The following is a 20,060-nucleotide window of genomic DNA, read 5'->3' on the forward strand; positions in this document are numbered from 1 at the left end:
AAACCGGAAGTGACCAGATTTTAACCGCCAGTGGGCCGATTTTGATGGACCAAAATCTGGTCACTTCCGGTTTAGACAGCCATTTTGAATTTTGAAAATGTCAGAAATGGATTCAGCATCATCAATAACCCCTAAAACCACTCCAATATTGCCCAGATCAGCCAAGTCAATTTTGTTGAAATATTGCCCATATAGGAAATTATGCTAATTTATGCTAATTATGTCAATTATGCTAATTGCCCAATATATACAAGTTAGCATCCGGCAGTTTCTGAGTACTGGGGACCCATACTATCTATTTCTAACATAAAACTTTGGGGTACTCAACATTTCCGGGTACTCATTGTTGGCAAGTAGACTATATGGATGACAAGAACAAGACAAAGCTTAAAATAAACCCATCATCAGAGAAAGTCAACAAAAATGACTATAACCGTCTACCGCTACCTCCTGCTCTTGTCACTTCTTTCTCATCCTCTTCCTTCCTCCCTCTCTTCTAGAAATCTCTCTCCTTCCAACCCCCCTCCCCCGCCCCCCAACCCCTCCCTCCCCCTCCCTCTTGGAGGCGGCCGCTGTGAGACGCCGCCTCAACGTCTGGGCGTTAAAATGTGATGCTGATGTTAATGAAGGTCAGTTTCTATACGGGTGCGTGGCTTCGCGGCTCTCGGGGCGGGACAGCGGAGGACAGGAGTGAGACTTGATGCTGTTGTGTTTGCTGAGAGCCTCGTCGAAGTCCAGCTGCTGCCCGTTGACGGAGATCTCCATGCAGCCGTCGTAATACGCCGTCACCGGGGTGGCAGGTAGCGGGACGTCGTCTGGGACAGATGACAATGAATCAGAGACACAGTGGAGAAAGAACACAACAGACTACACTGCAAAAACTCAAAATCTTACCAAGAATATTTGTCTTATTTCTAGTCAAAATGTCATTTCTAGTCAAAACAAATCTCATTATACTTAAAATAAGACTCATCACATTAAAAAGTAGCTTGTTTTTAGACACTTTTTACTTCTTTCAAGCATATTTTCACTTGAAATAATCTGATAGTGGGGCAAGCACAAAAAAACTTGCTTTCATTGGGAGATTTTTCTACTTATTTCAAGTGAAAATTAGTTTGAAACAAGTGAAAATGATCTAAAAACAAGTTAATTTTTAGGTGATGAGTCTTATTTTAAGTGGAAAGAGATTAGTTTTGACCAGAAATGAGACATTTTGACAAGAAATAAGACAGATATTCTTGGAAAGATTTTGAGTTTTTGTAGTAGTGTATAACAATATAACAATAACTAAGAAGAAATGAAAAATAGCAGCAAATTTACATTTTACCCTTTGATTTTAATCTTATTGTCCGTGATGCAACTGGTTTACAATTCACTTTACTGGGGTTTTAATTTGACCTTCTTAGCACAGAAACACTCAATGTGAGTGTATATCAGTGAAGAAAGGTTAATAATCTATTATGGGCTTTACTTTACGTCAGAATGTGGATCGTTGCATTTTTGGATTAGCTGGATAAAAAAACATTAGTCATTCAACATTTAACAACAAATCTGAGTGTTGTTTGTTCAGAGCGGAGGTAAAACAACTATTGAGCAACTCCAGCAGCACGGTTCAGAGCATTACAATGTTTTTTGTTTGAGAGCCACTCATGTAACTTAACTTTTAATCTAGCGCCATCATCTGGTCAAATACAGTAGTTTAACTGTCCAATATTTTGGTTTTTGCCCAAAATCCAGCAAAAATCTTCCCATCATTCACAGCTGCACTTTTCTGTTTGGTGCCAGTTGGCTAGCAGGCTAAGCTAAGACGTGTTAATAGTTAACTAATGCTACTAAATCTAAAATCTCCATCGTTTTTCTTTCAGCAGTGGATATGTTTTATATTTTGATGAACAAACTCTCAGGCAATTTTATTTGTATAGCCCATTTTTACAGAGAGCTCTTGGGTCTGGTGCCCCTGCACACTTGCCCAATTTTCCTGGTTGAAAAAAAGAAAGAAAGAAAGAAAGAAAAAGAAAGGTCACTGGAGGTCAACAGTATGTTTCAATCTCAGTAAGATGTTGAGGTAACCCTAACTATGTCAAAATGTTGTGTTTTCTATTTTGTCAGTGTTTTGTAACACTGCAGATCCAGGATGCAGTGGGGATGAGCATTACACTCAGGTGGACTTTTGAGGTATTTGTTCTTTACTTGAGTGAAGTTTATTCAACGACTTTTGTTAAGTAACTGTACTTTGATACAAATAATTATTGTTTTTCCCTCATATGTAAGGAAAAACTCATCAATTCTTTCCCAGAGCAGCCATTATACCAACTGAAATCTTTCGGAGAACTTTCATTGTTTATTTTAAACAGCGACAAGTGGTTTTTCTTTCAGTTTTGTTTTTTCTGAATCTTGACTTAAAGGACAATTCCAGGCGAATTCAACTCGGGGGTGTATTTTCATATCATTTTAGGTCTAAAAGAATGAATCTGAAGATTTTCAGTTTAATTGCTCCTGTTTTGCGGTAGTTGCATCTGTCCCCGCATCGCCACGGCAGCAATGAATGGGAGTGGATGTAAGTTCTGCTGTTTAGGCTGTTTCCAGCCCTCAAAGCCGCATTTTTTTTCCACAGACAGCATCAGATGGAGACTCAAACATGCACCGAGAAGTTTATTTACTTCAAGCAAGCCGACATGTTTGTAAAACTAGATCTAATTCAAAGTCTCCCGGAGTCTCGCGCGAGCCCGAAGTTGCAGTGCTGGTGTGTTCAGGCGCAGTCGGAGCTACCGCTTGTGTCATAAACACAGGAACATCAACTCTTGACTTGCTTCAAGTGTACATTTTTTTCCACAGACAGCGTCAGGTGGCTACTCAAACATGCACCGAGAAGTTTTTTTTACTTGAAGCAAGTAAAGAGTTGATATTCCTGTGTTTATGACACAAGCGGTAGCTTTTCCCACTGCACCTGAACACACCGAGCACGGCAACTGGGACTTTGAATTAGATCTAGTTTTACAAACATGTCGGCTTGCTTGAAGTAAATAAACTTCTCGGTGCATGTTTGAGTCTCCATCTGACGCTGTCTGTGGAAAAAAATTGCGGCTTTGAGGGCTGGAAACAGCCTAAACAGCGGAACTTACATCCACTCCCATTCATTGCTGCCGTGGCGATGCGGGGACAGACCCAGCTACCGCAAAACAGGAGCGATTAAACTGAAAATCTTCAGATTCCTTCTTTTAGACCTAAAATGATAGTTTAGTTTTTTCTGAATCTTGACTTAACTGCAAACCTGTTTATAGCTAAAAAAAAAAAAAAAAAGTTCTTGTTCTCATGAACAAATTTGTCATTCGTCACCCAGTCCACATGACCTCACTTGTTTTTCCACAGTATTCCCATTTCTCCATAGTCTACCTCAGCTTTCTGACGAAATCTAAAATTCATTCAAAATTCAAGCTCTCACACTCCAGCCTGACCTTGGAAACCACCAGTAGCCCGTAGTTACGTATCTTCAAAAGCGTGTGACCTTTGACCTTTGACCCACCTGGGATGCCGCCGACGTACGTGCTGACGGGGTTCTGCATGGTGGCGTTGAGGCGGCTCAGCGCCTTCTGCAGAGCGTCCGGCGCCATGTAGGTGACCGTGGAGGAGTTGCCCGAGACCTGGACGTCTGTCGGAGTGACGTTGAGCTGCACCGTCAGCCGGTCGGGGTAGCACAGCATCAGAGAGTCCAGTCTGGCCACGGAGACGCCGTCCAAGAAGACCTGCAAGTTCTGAAGCACGGGGGAAGACAGCGGGGTGAGGGCGACGTTTAATTACCTGAAGTCGTGCATGTGTGAAACAGTGCAGAGCGGAGATACATGTAGGTTTATTGTCCAATAGGGATGTCACGATTATACATTTTCTTGGTGCGATTATTGTAATAAGAACAAAAACACGCACATCCAAAAAAGCGTGAGGCTGGGTGCAGGTCCACAAAAGGAGACACAGGTAGAGAAAGAAGAAGACCGCACACCAGCAATTGCTCCCGTGACAATTTATTGTCACACACCAAGTGGTAACGTTTCGGGCTCAGCCCTTCATCAGACATGAAGATAGTAATTAAAGCAGAAGTAAGCGATCCGGTCGTTTTGGCTAATGCTGCGTTCCAGGCAGGCTTTTGAAACCGTAAATTACAGCTTCACGTCACGACTTACGACTTTGTAGCGTTCCAGGCAACCCACTCGTGTTTCTCCGACCTGTTTTACCTGTGAAAGTCACTATAACGGCCACTCGTAACTTCCGACCCGTGAACTCGTACCAGATCGAACTGGTACGACTTCACAGGTAGGAAAAACACGAGTTACGGGTTGCCTTGAACGCACCATACTGTTTTGTCAGCCGATGGAGTTAGCAGCCCCCGCCCTCGTCATGGATCTATTGGTCCTCGCCCCTACACACACAGCCCTTCATGCCGTTCTCTCTCCTCATTGGATAAAACTTATAGGATACGAGAAAAGTTTTCTCCTGGGCTCAGAGCAGAGCAGAGTGACTGACAGACCCGTGTTTCGGTCCAAACACTCTATATAAGTGATTGCTGTCGGAAGATATAACTATTTAAGACTTATATTAACACAAAAATATCGCTTACTTCTGCTTTAACACACCTGCTTAAGTAAATGCACAGGTCACCTGACATGTCATGTGATGATGGGAAAAAAACAGAAGATAGAGGAGCTATATACACACACACTGAGACTGAACAAACAGTCTACATTATACAATAACAAACAAACAAATCACCAAATAACACATGTCCACTCGGAAAATCACATGGCAGAAGCATCAGGCATCACCGTCATAATGCAATGTAATTTAAAGCAGAAGTAAGTGATATATTTGTGTTAATCTAAGTCTTAAATAGTTCTATCTTCCGACAGCAATCACTTACATAGAGTGATAGACTGAAACACGGGTCTGTCAGTCCCTCTGCTCTGCTCTGAGCCCAGGAGAAAACATTTATCGTATCCTACAGTTTTTATCCAATGAGGAGAGAGAACGGCATGCAGGGCTGTGTGTGCAGCCAAGGGACGCCGTGAATGTGGCGACGTAGGGACGAGGACTGTTATGGTGCGTTCAAGGAAACTCGTATTTTTCCGACCGTGAAGTCGTACCAGTTCGATCTGGTACGAGTTCACCGGTCGGAAGTTACGAGTGGCCGTTATAGTGACTTTCACCGGTAAAACAGGTCGGAAAAACACGAGTGGGTTGCCTGGAACGCTACAAAGTCGTTAGTTGTGACTTGAAGCTGTAATTTACGATTTCAAAAGCCTGCCTGGAACGCAGCATTAGCGAAAACGACCGGACCACTTACTTCTGCTTTAAAGTAGAAAACAAATGTAAGAACAAGGAGGTGCCTAAACCATCCTGAAAGTGGTGACACAAAATATATATAATTCATCAGGTATCCACAGCAATAAACAATAGAAAAAAAACAAAAAAAAAACTCTTTATTGCTGAGGAGAGAAGCCTTCTGGATATACACTCTTGGCACCTTGGCCCCTAAAGGGCTAAACGAGGAGTTTGACCTAAGACCTTTCCTGTAGTGTTTCTACAGTGTGACTACTCTTCATTATGCCTGGTTGCTATAATGTACTTTGATGATGTACTCTGAGTCTCCTATGCTGACATTACTGCTCGAGCCTGTGGTTGTTATTGTTTTGTGCTCTGATTACATAGCTCCATTGCTCCAGTTTTGATGTCTGTCTCTTTTCATCTGTTTTTTCCTATTGTTTATTATTATACTGTGGATACCTGATGAATTATATATATTTTTTGTCACCACTTTCAGGATGGTTTAGGCACCTCCTTGTTCTTACATTTGTTTTCTACTTTAAATTACATTGCATTATGACGGTGATGCCTGATGCTTCTGCCATGTGATTTTCCTAGTGGACATGTGTTATTTGCTGATTTGTTTGTATAATGTAGACTGTTTGTTCAGTCTCAGTGTGTATATAGCTCCTCTATCTTCTGTTTTTTTCCCATCATCACATGACATGTCAGGTGACCTGTACATTTACTTGGTGCGATTATTGTCAGAGAAATAATCACGGTATTACGATTATCACAATTATTATGCATTCATTAATTTCACAACACTATGAATGTGTAAAATCAAATACAGTCAAAAAATAATTACATTACTCATTGTTTACACAAAATATTTCAAGTATCTATTAATATATGACCAATTTTTAATCCCCAGGGGAAATGTTTGAAATATTCAGGTCATAAATTGTCATCTATACCAAATGTTTGTGTTTATTTTAATCGTTTTTTGTTTTGCTTTGCTTTTTTTTAAATTAAAAATGACACGCTAACATTTAAATTCCTACCAATTCAATGTCACGTTAGTTAAATGGACCAGTATCTGAGCATTTACCTTTATTTTTGCGCACATCTGCTGATACGGTTCCAACATCATCTTTTTTGGGAAAGTGACGGTATTTAGGAATCTTTACGATTAATTAATTGTGGCGTTTAATACCACGATTAATTGTGAAAACAGGTAATTGTGACATCCCTATTGTCCAACAAATGGGTGAATGAACTCACAGTCTCTTCTCCACCTGTCGTTACCACGGCGACCGACAAGGGGACGGTGGCGTTGTCCACAAGAGCGAAGAGGATACCCGTGTCGGTGGACGGACGAATATTCAACGTAACGGCCACGTTCCAGCTCTCGGAGTCGCCTGTTTAAACACAAATACATTTCTTTTGTCAGGTCGGAAATTGGAAAGCTTCGTCAATTTCCTTTTTCTTTTCTTTTTTTTTATGTGAACCACAGTTTTTACTGTAGCACTGCTGTAGTTTTACAGTCTACACTCTCACAATCCTGTGGAAGCAGCTGTAAAGAAAGTCTGACCTCCTAAAACCCAGAGGGGTTTTGTCATGATGTGAAATGATGTGTTTAATATCATCTTTCTCTGTTCATTATCATCATAACCACCATCATCATAATCATAGGACTATTTCTTTGCCTGAAATGTTTCCCCGTGTGTGTGTGTGTGAATTCAAGTGTTGATGAGGACTGATTGTGATTGGATACACTGGCTTCTGTTACATGTTCAGATGAATAAAATATGTGCACATAAAGGCAAATGGAAGATACTGCAGATATTTTGGTGGCAAAACCAATGATAAAGTCAAAAAGAGTTCAGATAGTGCTGTCACATGAGCTGTCACTTCTAGGGCTGCAACTAACGATTATTTTCATTATTGATTAATCTGTCGATTATGTAAATGATTAATAGATTAGTTGTTTGGTCAATAAAATGTAAAAAAAAATGTTGAAAAACGTCAATCAGTGTTTTCCAAACCACAAAGTGACGTCCTCAAATGTCTTGTTTTGTCCACAAACCAAAGAGAGATTCAGTTTATTGCCATAAAGGAACAAAGGAACCAGAAATATTCACATTTAAGAAGCTGAAATCAGAGAATTTTGACTTTTTTTCTTTAAAAAACTACCCAAACTGATTATTCAATTATCAAAATAGGTGACGATTCATTTAATAATCGTTGTAGCGGAAATAATGAAAGTAATGGCAAACAAACACTGCATATCTCCAAAATCAGGCAGGTTTCCAGGACGCCAAGTCGCCTACTCATTTTAATGTAACAATTGCCGATGAGAACCGGTGTCAAAAAGGAAAAAAGGAAGAAAAAAAAAACAATCGATCACGGACTTCATGATCGATTACCATGGCAACGAACGAAGCTTCGATTTTTTTGGGTCGGCCCTAAAGTAAACAAAGGTTTTTTATGAATATTATTTATTTTCATTATGGCTGTATGATACGTAACTATTTTTTTCTCCATAAATATGGAACTTTATAGGTTTTAGCACATTTTCATACAAAATATGAAATAACAATAAAATATCTCAAAGGAGGTTAAATCGAGCCTGGTCAGATGCTACATGAACTGATGAAGCCTCTTGGATGAGAGGTTTGTTTATTGTTTATTATACAGATCCCCATTAGCTGCAGCAAAGCCACAGCTATTCTTCCTGGGGTCCAACAGTATCAAATATACAGTTGAAAACACAAAACATAAACATTATAAAAATTTAAAACAAAAAAACAAGTGAGCGATATGCTTCACCTAACAAAACAAAAACAGAATAAGTGTTTACATTTCTTAACTGTGCTTCATTCATTCTTCGTTATATTAATTGTTCACATACTAATCCTATTACCCACATTTCTACATACATCATTACACATCACACATCATACTTGTATATACATTCATTCTACAGAATATACATTATAATAACACATATCCTATATCCATCGAAATATACTCCATATATAAATATACCATGTTGTCTTACTTTGATAAATGCTGTTTTATTAATATTTTGAATTTCTTTGTGTTCGTGGTGAGTTTGATATTGAGTTTGAAACGTCTTCCCAGACAAATAACTAAGTCCAGTTGCTTTCCATTTAACCTCCTTTGAGATACTATGACCTGGACAAAATGAGAATATGCACCGGCTTATAACAATAAAATACTAAATTGAAAAAAAATTAGTTTCCTCCAGGTGCTTCCGTGTCCTCCCACCCACCCCATCTTTAAACGCTGTTACAAGCTCCATTTGATGCTGCAGCTCCGCGCTGCTCATCGCTCCTAATGAGCCGTGGCAGATCAAAGGCAGCGGCCAAACTCCCCCCGTAGGGATGAATAAAGTTATAGCTTAACTTACTCACTGTAGTCAATGTTGAAGCGAGCCAGCCCGTCGCCGGTGAAGAAGGACCCCCGCTCCACGTACACGAAGCAGTGTTTACTCGTCTTCTCCTGGATGACCTCTTTGACCCCGGACGCTCCCTGATTCATCAAGTTCCAGCCGCGGATGCAGCCGTCGAGTCGAGGGTTGATCTGGACGGAAACACGCCAGTATCAATATCAATCACGTCGGCTGGCATTATTCCAAAATTAAACTTAATAGAATATTTGAATCAGTGTCTCCCATGTGTGATAGATGTAACACAGCCGAAGGTTCACTCTCACATTTATTCTGGTATTGCCCAGTACTGGACAGCTTTTGGAGCGACATATTCAGTTGGTTCTCTAAGCAATATAAAATAAATATTCAACCAGACTGTAACCTGGCGATTTTTGGCTCCTCTGAAAGGACATCGACCCTCCCTTCCCACTGTAAGCAGGCTCTCAAAACAGGCATGGTAGCAGCCAAAAAATGTATTTTACTTAACTGGAAATCTCCATCATCCCCTTGCTTTAAGAGGTGGCTTAACGAAATGGTTTTTGTTTCAAGGATGGAACAGATTCGCCTTAGTAGAGGGAATGCACCTAAATATTATGAGAAAACATGGAAACCACTTTTGGCTTTACTGGATGAGACTTAAACGACCAATAATAAGAATCAGGCTGCTATGTGGTATTTGTAATTCGCTTATTTTTCCTGATGGTATTTTGGGACAGAAGGCATTGGACTACTTTGCTTATAGTATATATCTTCATATAGCCTTTGTCTTTACTTTTCTTACTTCATTTATTTCATTTAACAATGTCAGGTGGTGTATGCCTATTTTGTATGTAGGTTTTTGTGTTGTTTTTCTCTTCCTTCTATTTTTTGTAAAAAATGTAAAAAAGGGAAAATAAAATATTCAAAAAAAAAAAAAAATCACGTCGGCTGGATCATGGTTCAGTCAGTGTTGTGTGTGAACTCACAGGTTTGACCAGGTTGTCGGTGCGGTTGGGCAGACCAGCGATGTAGACCTTGGTCTCCAGTTTGCCGTTGACCGAGGTGAAGAGACTCTCGGGGCTGTTGATGCTCATCACGGCCTCTTTGCTGATCTTCACACTGATGCTGCTCTCCAGCTCATCCACAGAGATCTGCACGATACACACCACACAATCATGAGGAGGATGACTGAAGATGGCTGAAGAATGGGAGTGTGTGAATGTGTGTATGTGATTTTGAATTTGTGTGGGCGAGTCCATGGGTTGTATAGATGCATATTGGCTGAATATGAATATTTATAGGTCTGCATGTGGGTGCATGTAGGTTGTGAATGGATTTCTATATTTTATATTAGTAATATTGACAATAATAAAAAGGACAAGGGCTAGGATCAAGTTTTTTTAACTTGTTTTTTGCGTGTTTTCTTCGGTCAGTCTCTTTTTATACTACCTTACATGTTCGAAATAAAGACTTAAAGCAGAAGTAAGCGATCCGGTCGTTTTGGCTAATGCTGCGTTCCAGGCAGGCTTTTGAAACCGTAAATTACAGCTTCAAGTCACGACTTACGACTTTGTAGCGTTCCAGGCAACCCACTCGTGTTTCTCCGACCTGTTTTACCTGTGAAAGTCACTATAACGGCCACTCGTAACTTCTGACCCGTGAACTCGTACCAGATCGAACTGGTACCACTTCACAGGTCGGAAAAACACAAGTTTTACGGGCTGCCTTGAACGCACCATAACGTCTTGTCAGCCGATAGAGTTAGCAGCCCCCGCCCTCGTCATGGATCTATTGGTCCTCGTCCCTACGTCACCACATTCACGTGCATCCCTTGGCTGCACACACAGAGAGGACTGCCCCTTTATGCCGTTCTCTCTCCTCATTGGATAAAACTTGTAGGATACAAGGAAAGTTTTCTCCTGGGCTCAGAGCAGAGCAGAGTGACTGACAGACCCGTGTTTCAGACCAAACACTCTATAGAAGTGATTGCTGTCGGAAGATACAACTATTTAAGACTTATATTAACACAAAAATATCGCTTACTTCTGCTTTAATAATAAATAAATAAGCATGAGAGACTGTACGTATCTTTGTGCTATGGTTTATGGTTTTAGGAAGACATGATGTGCTGTAGAGGATCACTGGACTGCAGCTCTTTCTCACCACGTGCCACTGCCCATCATTTATGGCCTTTCCTCCGCTGGTGACCTTGAACGTGTGCTGGTTTTTGAACTGGACTTCGATGCGACCGCCTCTTAGTCCCAACATGAACCACGAGTCCTGCGAGGACTCGGCATACAGAACAACTCCCTCTGGGTCGAACGTACGGAAGTCGAACTCTGCTGCAAACCTGACAACAACAAGAAGAAGAACAACAGCAGCAGAAGACAAGAGTATAAGATTACACACACACACAAATCCATTTCACTGTCTGTGTACTGTCAATGCTTTGGCATGTTTTCACTAAAAACCATGTAGCCTACCCAGTACGATATCAAAATAATCTGTTGGAGGCTTAGAAGTGGTTCAGATGAATATCTTGTTCTTTTGTCGCTGTCAAAATAACTTGTTTGGTTCAATCACATTTTGTAATTCAAAGACAAGACGCTGTTTGTTTGCTTGGTCTATAATCAACCTTCTCCCTCTACAACAGGAGTCCTTGCAGAGATTCCTTGGGCTCTCTGGGAAAAATGGGAATAATTTATCATCATTATAACTCATAATGGATGTTAAAATGGCTCTCTTTAGAGCCTACTGTACACCACTATATACAGCTATACCGTATACAGCACACCTCTGGTGCAATTATAGTGAAGGTAAAATGAATAAGATCAAGGTTGCGTATAATGACGCCCTTCGTATCTTGCTGAAGTTTCCACGGTGGGAAAGTGCAAGCCATTTGTTTGTGTCCAGTAATGTCCCCACATTCAATGCTTTGTTAAGAAACTTTATTTATAGATTTATCTGCAGACTGTATCGATCAAAAAATGGAATTATAATGTCTAAATACTGGTCTAAACAACTGAACTGTTTTTAGCTTGTGTGTGGACAGACTCACTGTGTGCTGTCTATATTGTTTGTCTATGTTTCTTTGTTTGTGTCAATTGTTGGACTTGGAGTCTGTGAAATAAAGCTATATATATAATCATCCATGAGTAACACAATGACATAATGGAGGAATGTTTTGGTTGTAGGTTTCAAACACTTTCAGTAATAAGACCTTCCCTATTGGACCAATAAAGATCTGTGGTCTGATTTGAACCACTGCTCTACATTATCATCATTATGTTGGAAGCTCTACTTTAATTACATTTACATTGGCAGCTGCATTATACAGTAACACTGGGGGGGGAAATGTTTTAAATGATGCTTATCGATCTCAACCATTCACTTGAATATCAAATTGGACTCAGAATCTGATGCAAAATATATACAGAGTGCTCCAAAAGTCTGAGTAGATTTTTTATAGAAAGATGGAAAAGTGTACTACAAATATGCTCATAAACTCCATTATACAGATACAGAAACTAGGCTAGTAATACAACAGGCCTATGTAATGGGTAAATGGATGAACCAGGTGATTAACAGTAAAATTACCTAATTTGATCCCTTCTGAACAGGGGTGATCACCCTGACTGTAAAAATTATATTTATATATAGTGTCATGTCTCTGCATTCAAAACATGTGGTTATAATGGGAGTCAATGGGGCAAAAACAGCCACTAAGGATATATTTTTTTAGAAAATCTGTTGCTGCACGAAAACTAAATATGCATAAAAGTCATTGATGTTACTAATCTAAGACATGTCCAAGACTGTGATAACATGAACATTTTTTTTGTCCAATCACTTTATATATTGAAAATAGCTCATTTTGTGTGTATTTTTTTCCCATATCAGTGACTTCATTTTTTAAATTGGCATTCAAAGGGTTAAAATTTTGATTTAAAAAAAAAAAAAATTTAGTAGTTTTGATCAAGACTGAAGTTGATCAACAGATTTATGCAAAAAAAATTGAAAAAAATATTTATCTGATATATTTTTACAGCAGTCAAAGTTAGTTGCCAAAAACAGCCACTAATACCGCTAAAGGAAGTTTTTTTTAACGCTGTATGAGGATTAACACTTACTTGGTGTTCTCTGGCAGACGGAAACGCAGGAAGATGACAGGCAGGCCGGCGAACTGCTCCCCCAGGTAAAGCATCTCAGAGTGTTTGTGGTTGTACAGGTCGACGCAGACGGGGATCCTTTCGCAGTATCGTTCGTCCTCTGCCAAACGAAGACGCTGGCGACCGTCACAGTAACACGCGTAGCTGCCCAGCGTGTTTATACAAGTGCCGTCGCACACGTTCGACTCGCACTCGTCGATATCTACAAAACAAAAACAAGGGGAAACATTTACACGTACAGGCTCAGTGAACTCTGGCTCAGTGTCTGTGGTGCTACTGTAGCTCTTTAATTAGAAATCAAAATACAGTCTAATGGTAGAGAGTTTGACTACAGCAACAATAAATTGAGGTCTCACCGTTGCAGGTTTTGGAGGTGAAGTTATATTTTAATCCTGTTGGACATTGACACTGGTACATTCCCGGGGTGTTGACACATTTCGCCGGTTCTTCACAGGTACTCGGGAATAGGAGGCATTCATTAACATCTGGAAAACAGCAAATTACGGTAATTCAATAGTAATTGATGAGAAAACGTATTATGAGGGGGCTTACAGTATATGCGCTTGTTTTTTAATGTCATGTTCTTACATGGACAAAGTTATTATTTTACTATTCCTTTCAAATCAGCCTACCTTTCATGCAGCTTTTAGACACCTACATATTTATTTGGTATAATTTGCATTAGTGTTTTGCACAAGTCCTCTTAGATGGTGGGTTTACGCAGGAAAACAGAAGTTTAATAATATTATTGAGATACACAACTGTGGAAAGGTTTTGTCATGTTGAATATTTAGATTCTTATCCATCATGCAAAACCATCTGATCAGTCCCCAGTTAATGACGAGAACTACATAGCACGCAGTGATTCTGCAAAATTAAATCCTGTAGTTAAAGATTAAGCAAATTTTTCAGTCTACTTAAAGACTGTGCATAGAATAGTGCAATAGAAAGTAAGATGCAAGTGAGAAGGAAGTCTGTAGTTTGACAATTGTCTGGCTATTTGCTTCATTTGAAACAGAGCATTTCCTCTCAACCACTATAAATAACATAATAGTGTTAATTATATATGCAGTCAACTTGAGTTCTGTGGATTTGTGACAGACTATGTACAAACCCATCTGTAAATCTTCACATCAAAAAAAAAAAAAAAAAAGAGGAGAAAGCAAATTTACCAAACTGGCTCAGTCCATGTTTGTGAAGACTTTGAACTCGACAAGCATTCAACACACAACACAAGACAAACACCAGCTAAACCACCGGCACAAAGTAGGACAGACAGAAATATGCAGAACGGCACAACGTAAAAAAAACCAAAAAAAAAACTACGAGACCGGTGGTGCGTTCACAGCGAAGAGGAAGGACCGTCGTCTCTTCAGATGTTAAAAGCTTTTCACATTGTGTTATGTAAGAGGTCAACTCTGATCAGCTTTAGAAATAACAAACGGTTCGGGCCCTGAGGACAACAGCTGGGAGAACTGAGTTTTTGTTATGAAGTGTGCAGGCTTACACAGCTCATATGGGTGAAAACAGAGGAAGTTATTAAAAAGAAAAACACACCGAGTGTTTTCTCAGCTGCTTAAGTTGCACTATATGTTTCTCTTCCATAGGGCCAGTAAAACAGCCAGATGGTCAGCGTGTATGTGACTGCTACTAAGAACATTTAACTGGACCTTTCTCTCCTTTTGGTGGCTTAAAACATTAATCAGTCTTCATAATTATCGCACAAATCAAAAGCGACATGAATGAAGCCTTACCCTCACAGCTGATTTTGTCACTGAGGTAGAAGCCCTCTTCACACATGCAGCGGAAACTACCGGGGAGGTTGTAACATTTCTGGTTACATCCTGCTGGAAACTCTGGATCCACACACTCATCGATGTCTGCAGATCACATGAGACAAGAATCAGCATCATCAGTCGCTTTTAAACCTTCTAATCCCTGGAGTTCAATTCATTTATTTTATTTTAATGTTTATTTAAAGGGATACGTCAACTTTTTTTTTCCGTGTCTTGTCTCACTCCCGTGTCCATGACCAGCAGATAGACACCATCCTTTCGACTGTGCGTGCAGTAACGAGGGAGATACGGGCAGAGCTGGCGCACCGCTAATTAGCTTAGCTCAAACACTGGAAGTGTATGGGTAGTGTTAGCCTGCCTCCTACCCGAGCCGAAATCAGCAGTCAGAAGCTGATTTCATTTTAGCTCTAAACTCTGTAAATATCTCACTTTATCGGCATTTCAAACATGTTTAGGTGAGAAAGTAGCCGTTTAGATCAGCAGTGTGTCGTTAATTTGTCTAAATAGCCTACCAGCTGTTTACAATTTTGTTCGGACGAATTCGGCGCTACTCAAGCTAGCCGTTGTGACCAACGCACTTCCTGTTACTTTCACAAAATAAAACACCCGTTGCCCTTTACATACAGAAAACCATGAGGATAGAATTTGTGCTTTTACTTTGAAATAGGAAGCTAACCTACCCTCGATGTAGCTAGCTTGAACCAAAATAAAGTGTCTTTGCTTGAACCCTCCGTTTTGACCGATCTCGTCCCGTTAGCGGCATTTGACCGCTCAAGATGCCTTACCGGAGAGTTTTGTCAGCTCTGAGACTAAGATCGGCCCGCCGGTTTCCGTTTAGAGTTGCTGAAGAGTTTCTCTGATGACTTCAGGTGGAGGCAGGCTAACACTACCCATACACTTCCAGTGTTTGAGCTAAGCTAATTAGCGACTTTAGGTGGAGGCAGGCTAACACTACCCATACACTTCCAGTGTTTGAGCTAAGCTATTTAGCGACTTTAGGTGGAGGCAGGCTAACACTACCTATACACTTCCAGTGTTTGAGCTAAGCTAATTAGCGACTTTAGGTGGAGGCAGGCTAACACTACCCATACACTTCCAGTGTTTGAGCTAAGCTAATTAGCGGTGCGCCAGCTCTGCCTGTATCTCCCTTGTTACTGCACGCACAGTCGAAAGGATGATGTCTATCTGCTTGTCATGGACTAGGGGGTGAGGCAAGACACGGAAAAAAAAAAAGTTGGCGTATCCCTTTAACAGGGACGATACATACAACATTGCCACAAAAAAATGGGAAAATGTGATGCATATAAGACGTCTCGCTTCAGCTAATTTGCAGTCTCTGGTCCCTGGTCAGGCTTTAGAAAAGGATAAAATATACTGAATACAATAAATGCAATGATACAGATACAGTGGATAATGCAGTGAATTAATGCAGGATGTGTGTAAAACATGCAAAAACATGTAAAATCCAACATCACGTTATGAAATCTCACCGTCTTCACAGCGAGGCCCCTTCCAGCCGGGCTTGCACACACACGTGAAGGCGGCCTGTCCGTCCTCGCAGCGCAGCGACCCCTCCTTGTAGCACGGATACGGCGTGCACTGGTTCCTGATCTCTGCCGGGCAACACGATGGTTTGTATGTTGTTGTTGTTGTTGTTGTTGAAACAGTTTCACAAAAAAAAAACGTGCGTGCATGCGTCCTCACCTGTCACACACGTGCGAAGGTCCGATGGGATGCTGGAGCCCGAGTCCTGGTTGGTGATGCCGACGCGGTGCGAACCCAGACACACTGCAACAGAGAGAGATCATTGTCACAAACACTACAACAGTAAACGCAGATTATACCGGGTGATATGAAGAAACACGATGCGTTATACAAACTTACTGACATACTGGGGATAGAAGTATTCCTGGAGGAAAACAAAAAACACAACAAACACATGAAATACAACAAGATTTTACAGCACAATAAGAAGATGGGGACAAAGATAGGACAGTGATATTGCAGCCAATCAATGCACTTAGAGTCACTATTGAGTCATGAAGCACTTGATCTACAGCTGAAATAACTAATCAGTAGTTTAAATTGTAAACATCCAAAAATGATCTTCTTAGGTGAAACTTTTTATTCCTTTATAATCCTATATATATTTTGATTTTGGAACTGTGTGCCAAGCAAGATAAGACATTTTAGGAAGCTCTGTGAGACGGTGAGAGGCATTTTTCTGACAGGTTGATTGTTTAACCAAGAAATGTGTTTGACCTTCTTCTAATATATATATAATAATGTGTATAGAATGTGTTACCTTTTTCATATGTGTTTTTTTTTATTGTTGCTGTCTTTTTTAAAGGATGTCCTTTAACATCAGGCAGAGGGACTACCGATGAAAATTAGACTTTTAGCTAACTCGGGTACATTTACATTTGTTTTTACAATGTTTTATTAATGTACACTGTCCCTTTTCAAATAAACTAATAAATAAATAAATACATCTAAGTCTGATCTCTCACTTGCATTTTCTATCATTCTTGTAGTTTGATTAATCTCTGATTGTCAAGTCAAATCAATTTTACCTACAGTATAGTACAGCGCCAATTCACAACAAAGCAACTTTATAAATAGAGCAGGTCTAGACTTTTCTTTACAGAAGGCCCAACGGTTCCCATCAGGACCAAACACACTTGGCATTAAAACCGTGGCAGGAAAACCGTAAGCAGAACCAGACTCAGGATGAGCAGCCACCTGCCTTGACCGGTTGAGATGGAAAGAGGAAGAGATAGAGATAGAGTAGAGTACTGATATAATCTAATATCACTGGAACAGCAGCCAGGATCAAGCAGGAGAAGATGTGGACTCAGCGTCTTCCTTCTCCTGCCACTTTCACAGTCAGGGAGCTTATTCAAAGTAAAATGCGTCTTTGCACATCTGTTTTCCACAGCTGCGTTGGACTAGGATCAGTTGATCCGGACTTTTTTGTGAAAAGAGGAATCCTGCACACTGCGTAACGTAACTTGCACACATTTTAATTATAGCAACGTTTCGGTTTTAAGGACCTTCTTCAGGTGTTTGCCTGAGGAAGACAGAAAAACGTTGCTCCAGTCATCAGGGAACTGGAAATGCTGCTAGAGTGACGAGGACTTCCTATATACATACATATATATATACTATATGTATGTATGTGTGTGTGTATATGTATGTATATATATTCAATAGTATTATCACTTATATTATTATATAACTTTTAGTTATCCATAGCAGTGCAAGTGATTAAATGATACCCTTAGACCTATCATTGTAACACAGCTCAATTAGACATGACTCCCAGGACCTTCTAAGCACTTTGATGATTGTAAGCACTTTACCTCATGACACGGTTGCACTTTTGTACTACTGTCGTACTACGGCACCGAACCTGTATTATTATCTAATGTACTGTAAACTGAATGCTGCTATTTTATAACATGCTTTTGTTTTTATTTATTGTATTTTTGTACCAGGGAACATCTATGTATGGGACAACGGATGGAAATTAGCCTGTGGCCACAATCCGGCTTGTTTACGATTTTATGTTTCGTTCATGAACTTGCACTGTCCCACTTCAAATAAATTGAATTGAATTGAATTGAATTGAACTGAATTGAATTGAATTGAATTGAATTGAATTGAGGTCCGTCTGTGCTCTTCTTACCGTCTCTGGCTGGTTCTCAAAGATCTCCCTGGCCTCCTCCTTGTTGCACAGCTCCTCGATGCACTCCCTCTCCAGGTTGCCCTTCTTGCTCTCCTCAAACAGGGAGTTGGCTCTCTTGTGCCTGCTCAGGAACTGGGCAGCTGTGCTCTGGCTCAGGACTAATAGGGACAGATCATATATGCACAATTAAATTAAAAAAAATGTCATATGTCATATTTCCCATAAATTTGTTCGTTTGATCGTTGCAACAACCAAGAGCTGAGCTGGGCCTGCTGCAGTGACTGATACTCTCCCATGTGTGTTTAATACAAGCTACATTAGAAGAACACATGACTGATTCTTGCAGGAATTTAACTCCTCTGTTTCCCCCCATGACAGATGGCTGATGTGGCTGCTGCTGCTGCTTGGATGGACAAAGTGGGCTAAAATCTAATTACTCTTCTATGAATTGGCCCTGGATAAAAAAAAAAGAAGAAAAAAAGAAGGGGGTCATTGCGAAACCGTTATTTCCCAGAAATGACCTCTAGTTGTTGTAACAAGCAGCACGTTGTCCAAGCATTGTTTCACGGTGCAGAAAGGAGTCATGACCCCTGCACACCAAAAAAAAAAAAAGCTTTTAAACGTTTCCCAACTGGATCCCTTATTATTAAAGCTGCGAAACGAAACGCTGCTCGTTTATAAAATAAAAAAAAACTGGGGCAGTGAGTGACACGAGTAGAGTGGGAACAGAACAGAGGCGATTTCACTGAGTTTTAAAGGCGACTCAACTCAACTCAACTCAACTCAACTCAACGAGGCTCCGAGAGTTCACTTCACGACGTGTTAGGGAAAGAAAAAAAACCAACCCCGCAAAATCCAAACACTTACATCGATAAGCATCGACGAGCGTCACAAGGAACACGAGACAAGCCAAAGACTCCCCCAGTGCCCATGATTTGTTTCTCCACATAGTCGAGCCGTTCTTCCTGCTAGGCCGCTGGTTGGCTCGGTGCAGGCTGGGGCTGAGCGCAGGTCCGTGTGAGGAGGAGGGGGGAGGAGGAAAAAACTTTATTCTTCCCGAAAGTGTTTTCGTAGAGAGAGAGGGAGGGAGGGAGAGAGAGAGAAAAGAGGGAGAGGGAGAGGGAGAGGGAGGGAGGGAGGCTGCCAGGGGGAGCAGAGAGAGACGGAGCGGAGGGAGGGAGAGAGGGGGGCGGCTAGAGAGCTGCTTCCCCCGGTCAGCACCGCCACAGGCCGCAGGTGGAGGAGGAGGAGGAGGACACTGGATGGAGACAAGGAGGTCACCAGAGGTCAGAGCTCTCCTTCTTTCCCCTCACTCATTTTAGTTGTATGTTTGTCTTTAAAACGCCATTTTAAAACAACATTACATGATTATTTTTAACCTTAAGTTTTTAAATAATTTTCAAAGTTTCACTGACCTGTAACCAGGGCCGGATTAATACTTTTCTGTGCCCTTTGTTTTTTTTGAGTGCCTTTCTTTTTTCTTTATTCTTAAACTTAATGGACCTCCTTTTGAATGCATTTAGCTCTCTACTGTTTACTCAGCTCACACATATGTGGCCATAGATGAGAAAGCATGAGCTATATTCAACTTGTGTTGATTGAACTGATGTGCGGGCTGCACAATTTGACATTCGAGTAAACTTACAGGAGTGTAAGTTTCTGTAAGTTTGCTCGAATGT

General features: G+C 40.6%; 1 protein-coding gene across 3 annotated transcripts; it reads right to left on the reverse strand.

The window, feature by feature from the left end:
* Positions 1-371: 371 nt before the first annotated feature.
* Positions 372-19,347, reverse strand: pros1 (protein S). 3 transcript variants are annotated; one of them, XM_085805952.1, is made up of 14 exons: positions 19,249-19,347; positions 18,382-18,539; positions 16,578-16,602; positions 16,398-16,481; positions 16,184-16,306; positions 14,652-14,777; positions 13,254-13,382; positions 12,859-13,099; positions 10,892-11,078; positions 9,715-9,879; positions 8,733-8,901; positions 6,577-6,713; positions 3,524-3,752; positions 372-815 (listed from the first exon to the last, which is right to left on the reverse strand). In XM_085805952.1, the coding sequence occupies exons 1-14, from the start codon at positions 19,328-19,330 to the stop codon at positions 631-633; spliced, it is 2,040 nt and encodes a 679-aa protein (XP_085662078.1). In that variant the 5' UTR covers positions 19,331-19,347; the 3' UTR covers positions 372-630. The 3 variants fall into 3 exon arrangements, with proteins under 3 accessions (XP_085662078.1, XP_085662071.1, XP_085662085.1); XM_085805945.1 differs by having other exon boundaries at positions 16,398-16,484; XM_085805959.1 differs by lacking the exon at positions 372-815 and having other exon boundaries at positions 3,590-3,752; positions 8,729-8,901; positions 16,398-16,484.
* Between the last annotated feature and the right edge of the window lie 713 nt (positions 19,348-20,060).

Source organism: Trachurus japonicus, chromosome 3 (genome assembly GCF_045865225.1).
Source record: "Trachurus japonicus isolate A0001 chromosome 3, Traja_1.0".
Lineage (NCBI taxonomy): Eukaryota > Metazoa > Chordata > Actinopteri > Carangiformes > Carangidae > Trachurus > Trachurus japonicus.